The 6,000-nt window shown below is 52.2% G+C and overlaps 1 protein-coding gene across 2 annotated transcripts in view; it reads right to left on the bottom strand.

The window, feature by feature from the left end:
• Positions 1-296: 296 nt before the first annotated feature.
• APBA1 (amyloid beta precursor protein binding family A member 1) overlaps positions 297-6,000 on the bottom strand; it is a 242,931-nt gene continuing 237,227 nt past the window's right edge. For both annotated transcript variants that reach the window (XM_070375790.1, XM_070375791.1), the window contains 2 exons: positions 4,712-4,852; positions 297-3,983 (listed from right to left, as the gene is read on the bottom strand). In XM_070375790.1, coding sequence (XP_070231891.1) covers positions 3,912-3,983; positions 4,712-4,852 — 213 coding nt within the window. In that variant the 3' untranslated portion in view covers positions 297-3,911. The remainder of the gene's footprint in view (positions 3,984-4,711; positions 4,853-6,000) is intronic.

Here is a 6,000-nt window from a genome sequence, read left to right as displayed (position 1 = left end):
TCTTGGGAAGGTAATTCACTTCTACTTCCTTTCCCTCACTGAGAAGCCCAGAGGGTTCCTATGTCTCATTCAGTGTGCTCCCAGGAGGTCGACGAGACAGTGGACTTTCTAACAGCTGACACAGCCGCTTGTGTTTCCTAGGTTCACAGAACCTGCCCGTTTAGGCAATGGGCTCTGAGCACGGAGCAGGCCCCACGGGGTGGGGAGGAAGTGGCCTTTGGGCTGATGACATCTTTCCCCCACTTTCAGTCTTGTCCCTCCCCTGAAACATGAAGACGCTCAGCCAGGGCCAAGAGGTGACGTTCTTGTTTATTGTTGCGGCAACTCTTACAGACATTAGCGTTCAGTTAAATAAAGGAAGAGAACACATTAAATACATCACAACCCCCAAAACAGTACGAAGGAGGGGAGGGTGGGCCAGCCCAGTGACCAGACTGTCAGGGGAAATACATTCAGTGGGTGTGCGGCATCAACATTCCAGGCTCACGTGTATATATATCTTATTTATATATATTTATAATTATATATAGAGATTGAGTTTTGTGTATACAAAGAACCATATTGTTACAAATACAATACTATACTTCTCCCAACGCTTTACAATAAGCTCTATTTCACCCTCTTTACAGAACAATAGTACAAGTCCAAACTCTAGGGGCTGTGCTGAGTATGTACAAGGAATATCCTTCCCACACAGTCCTCACCATGGCCTTGACGGATGGAGGGTCGGGACGTAAGATCAGGGTTGTGTGTTCAAGTCGGCCTCAACCAGGGAAGGGGCAGACGGACATGAAACTCAGACCAGCAAGTGGCCTTGGGAGTGGGGGAGTAAACACGCCTCAGAGGAGGTGCCCCTAATTGTAAACATTGGTAACAGCCTCACTGCTGGGCTTGGGGGCAGGTCTCATCTGCGTGCAGACGGGGTGGCGGGTGTGACCAGGATAGCGGGAGCGATGGGGAGGTAGTAGGTTACTCTGGGACTCTCTGAGGCCGGGGCTGATGGGCAATGTTGGGAAAGCAGACCCGGGTACAGGGACTCAGAGTCCAGTGCCCCATGATGGGCTCCAGGCACTGGTCTCTGGGGGCTTCATCTTCTCGTGAACCCAAGGCTGAGGGTGGCTCCCTGAAATGGTCACATTTGAGAAGGTAGAGGCAGGGCAGGTTCTGGCGCATCCTGGCTGGACCAGGAAGAGTAGATGGATCTGGGAATCTATCCCCAAAGCTGAGTCACCAGCATGTCCAAGCCAAGTGGCAAGAGTGGCTTTTTGCCTAGGGCCACGTTTGGGAAGGCTGCTCTGTACACAGTCTTCACCATTGCATGGGGTTTTCAGATATTTACATATGTAACTATATATACTGGGATGTCAGAGGGAAACAGGCCATTACTTCCCGTGAGACTTCCCAAACGGAGTTACTGTTAAGATCCTGCCTCCTGGTTAACTTCTGAAGATGGGCTGACTCCCCTGACTTACCGGCAGCCAGGCCGGTAAGAATACACTACAGCTGACTGAACCTCCACCAAGCTAGAGATCTGGCTATCCGGGTGTGAGGAGCCACTCTTATTGATACAAAGGTGTGTGGTGGGATAATCTTATACTAAAACATTAGTCTCCTAGGACAGTTTACCAAACTGGCAAAAACACCCACCAGACTTTCTAGATTTTTGTACAATATCAATAGAAAGTGTAGCCTGCCTCCTCCTCTGCTTTGGGTGAAGACGCTGCATTGTAATGACGTGGAGGGCTGCACAGAGATGTGCTGGCGGGATTCCTGGCCAGTGGCCGATCACCGACGCCTCTGAATGGGCATGGGGGCAGGCGGCTCAAGAGCTCACCTGGGAGCAGACGGCACGAGCCTTTCTCCAGTTATATCCAAATACCACCCAGAATGCTGCATTCCTGTTTTATCCACTCTTTCTGGCAAAGGTAAGGTGAACTCAGGACTCTTTAGTATTTAATTGTATGTCATCAGACACTATAGTTTGGTAAATGGTACTGAAGTTCGTGGCTCCTCATGTTCGCAGTGGGTTAGCCTTGGGGCTGGTCTCCTACTTAGCAGCAACTTAGCAACATTCAGCTAATTGTCCTCAAAAGTTGTCCAGGGGTCCCATACTGCCCACCCTGAACCCTTGGAGAAGGGGCAGCCCCATCCCAGGGGGGATGTGTGGGCAGCACAGCCTCTCTTTGGCAGGGTCTGACCCACGGTCACACTGGGAGTCCAGCCACTAATGCCACTGAAGCACCTGGCTTTCCTGCCTAAGCAGAAAACTCAGCACAGAGATCCCAGACTGCACCACCTCTCTGGCAGAAGTCTCTTGTTCCCAGTCTTTTCTCATTCACTTTCTCCCTCCCTGAAATCGCTCTGTTCGAGGTATAAATCCATACCACCCAACATGTGCTCACCAGGTTGCTATTTCCACAGACACAACATAAATAGCCCAGATGTTGAGAACAGGGACTATAATAATATCACAAAATAGTTTCTCTTACCCTGTCTCTGTGGAGGTCACAAACGGAACAAAACGAAAACCAAACGAAGCCACACCCCACCCACATGAAAACAAAAGCGCTCTTTGGACCAAGAGTAAGTGAAAACTGGCTCAGAATCAAGGTATTACAAGAACATCTGCACCGACTGAGACGAATGAAACCCACGGATGGGAGGCGCCTGATGAGAACACGCAACATTCCACACCAAGTAAAAGCTTTTTCAGGCCCCCGAGGCAGCAAGATGTTTTTGGAATTCATCTGGGGATTCTTAGGCATCGCTTGAGGTTCCGACTGTCCCCTTAGTTTGGTGGTCTGTGTACCGCGCTGGCCTCTCAAATGTCACATCCTGCCTCGTGGCCCTGAGAAGAGAAGGCCGGTCTCACCTTAGACCAGGAAGCTTAACACGATCACATCGGGTTCCTCATCTTCAAGGGGAGCAGTCCATCCTGTCCAGACTCCCAGTGTGTGGGGTGTGTGTGTGTTGGGGTGGGGGGGCATGGGAGTCCACCAGAACCCCCTGAGCCAAGGAGATGCCGGCAGGGCCAGACCTCAGCCTCAGAGGGCTGTCTCTCTCTGGACAGGGCTCACCGGCCCCCGCGGCCCTCACCTGTGGGGGAAGGGGCCTCACAGAGAGGCCATGTGGGTTTTCCAGGGGCTCTGGGTGCCTCACTGGTGGCGGGCAGGAGGGCAGGGTGGAATATATGCAAGTGAGACGTGTGTACGTACGTGTGGTGTAGAAGAAGGCAGAAGTACCTGCCTGTGTTTATCTAATGGTTGGTAACCTCGGGAATCGCCCAGTTCTCTGCACAGGTATCCGCGTCCCCGTAGTTCCCCTTCTATCCCAGGGTGAAAAGGTTCACATTAGAAAAAACAATTATGTTGAAACTAAAACTGGCTAAAGAAGAGGCATAAGGTTGGCTCAGAAATTCCGGGAGGAAATGGCGTATGATGCCCCAAGTACACGGTGGGCCGGCCCCCCCATTACTACCATATTCCCATGAACTGACTGGAAGAGAGCAGAGATCAGCCATTGGATCGTAGGCACTGCGGAATCGGCTTCTTCACCGTCCCCAGGGGCTCCTCCGAAGAGGTCTGCACCTCTTGGAAAGGGAGGGTGCGGCGTGGTGACAACCCTCCTCAGGGCCCCCTCCTGCAAGGGCCCTTCAGGAAGGTCCTCGGCAGACTCTGGGTGACTTTGACCTGCTCTCCAGCCTCAAAGGAGTGTATACAAAACTTCCCTGGCATTTAAAACAAACAAAGCAAACCGGAGAGAGAGGGAGGTCACTGCGGATTCTCTTCCTCCGTGTCAAACCAAGTGCTGGGCGTGAGAGGGGAAGGTCTCAGTGGGCACACAGATGCAGCACGAGAAACACAACCACAAGTGAGGAGAGGCCTCCATGCATGCCACCGCGGGGCGCGGCCTCAGATGTAGACGGGCTGCTCCTGGGCTGTCAGCAGTCTGTACATGGCAGCCGGCATCGTCTTCATGTGGATCTGCAGGCAGAAACACATATCAGCTGCAGGCGGGGACTCCAGGGCTGTGTGGGTGCCGCCGCACGGCTGGGGCGCCTTTCAAGGTACAGCCCTCTCCCCGCCCACCCCCTTTCTAACACGGATCTGACCCAGGCAGCCTCCAGGAAGAGCAGAATCCATGGGCTTTCTAAAGCATTAGGGGTGATAGAGAGTGAAGAACGAAAACCAGAATGCTCTACTTTCCCCAAAGCTCTGGCTCTCACCAGGCTTTGGCTTGTTTTTTTTTTTTTTAAGGAGAAAGCCCCTTAAAACAGGACGAGGACAACTGTGGGGTTTTGGCTGCTCCTGCCTCCCTCCCTCCCCCCAGAACAGCTGTTCAGACCCCTGTTCAGCCTGGCCGTACCAGGGAGCTGCAGATTAGACTTGAATCTGAGACTTAAATCTTGCAGGCACATTTGGTGAGATTAGCTGGGAAAAATGGAGAAAACTTGGGTAGCCACAGACAGAATATGCCCAGATTAGAGAACTAGAAGAGGAGGTGGGTAGATGCTGCCAGAGGAGAAGGCTGAGGTGATGTGATGATGTTTTTGAGGAGCAGCTCTCAGACAACCACTTGTTATTGGGTTTCAATTCTGGTCCAAGACAGTTTGGTTGCAGGGATGTGTTCAGGATCTGGAAGAACTCTCAGGAGGGCTTCCTGGCTGGGACGAGGGGCGCCAGGGGACTCCCACCCCAGGCTCCTCCCCTACCTCCCCCACGGCGTTGGAGAGGATGTGGACGATCTTCTCGTGTGGGGTGGCCACCACACTCTGCCCGTTGATTTCAATGATGCGGTGTCCCACGCGGACGCCTCCTCTTTCTGCTATTCCCCCTCGCATGAGGCTGCAGATCTGTCAGAGTCGAAGGCCAAATTTAGTCAGAGGCCAAGTGACCCATCCCAGGGGGCACCACCTGCTAGGAAACCCATTGGGGCAGGAGATTGTCTTTTCTGGAATTTTCCGCCCCCAGTGCTCTCATATCTGAGAAGCTGCCATGGGCAGGCTTTGGACGTTGACATCTTTGTTTCTACCAGCAAGAGGACTCTGGACCCCCAGGCGGCCCGCTCGTGTTCATGCACTCTGCATAGGGAACGCACACATCACTGGATTTCACGGCACTGTGAATCCAGACTACTTTCCATCCCAGCTCAGCTTTGGTAAAAAGAGCTGTCTGGGCCTGTCACAGAGCTGCCAGTGTTTTCAAACTGTCAGTCTATATAACGCAGGTTAGTATTATCCAGGACTCAAACACTGAACTGTGTGATGCTAGCGGCTGGCTTCTTAGGGTCAGTTACATGACTTACGCTGGGGCTAGAACCTGCTAGAACCCCACTGTGTGTGCCACAGTTTGGCCAGCTGGAGGGCAGAAGCTCGTCGGCCTTCCCAGCGCAGTGGTCCTTGTTCCACTCGCCCCTGGCAGAAACGCTAACGTGGCTGTTTTCTGTCTCAGTGCAGCCAGGCACAGTGGTGGGCAGAGGCTGGAGGCTGGTGGAGGGCTCTGGCCTGAGCCTGCAGCGGCAGGCACCCCCACCTCACCCACAAAGCAGTTGGAATTGTTCCAGAGGAACATGGTTTGAGTTAACAGAGCTGGCTTTTCACTCCTGACTGTGCACCTTTCTCTAAAAGCCTATGAAGACGATACTGCAACACCTCAGGACAACACGCTTTCTGCGTCTGTGAGCGTGTGGACCCTTCAGCCTGTCAGGTACTCTGGGAGTTGGGCCCTTAGGTGCTTCCCACACTTGAGATAAAACTGAGGGCTCTGCATCTCTTATAGGACAATCCTCTGTTAACAATTGAACAACTTCTAATATTATTCAACTTGGGAAAAACACACACAAGGAAGTTTAAACTGATAAAAACAGGTAGTCAGACCAGAACAATAAGGAGTAACCTTGGCTCTTCTCTTAAGAAGGAAATGAGGCTACATGGGTACAAAAAATAGTTAAAGTGGGTTAGGTATTTCAACTCCAACTGCGAACTTCAAAGGTATTGCTTAA

Source organism: Bos mutus, chromosome 8 (assembly GCF_027580195.1).
Source record: "Bos mutus isolate GX-2022 chromosome 8, NWIPB_WYAK_1.1, whole genome shotgun sequence".
NCBI classification, from domain to species: domain Eukaryota; kingdom Metazoa; phylum Chordata; class Mammalia; order Artiodactyla; family Bovidae; genus Bos; species Bos mutus.
Note: the sequence above shows the minus strand (reverse complement) of the source record. Positions and strands in the feature narration are given on the sequence as shown.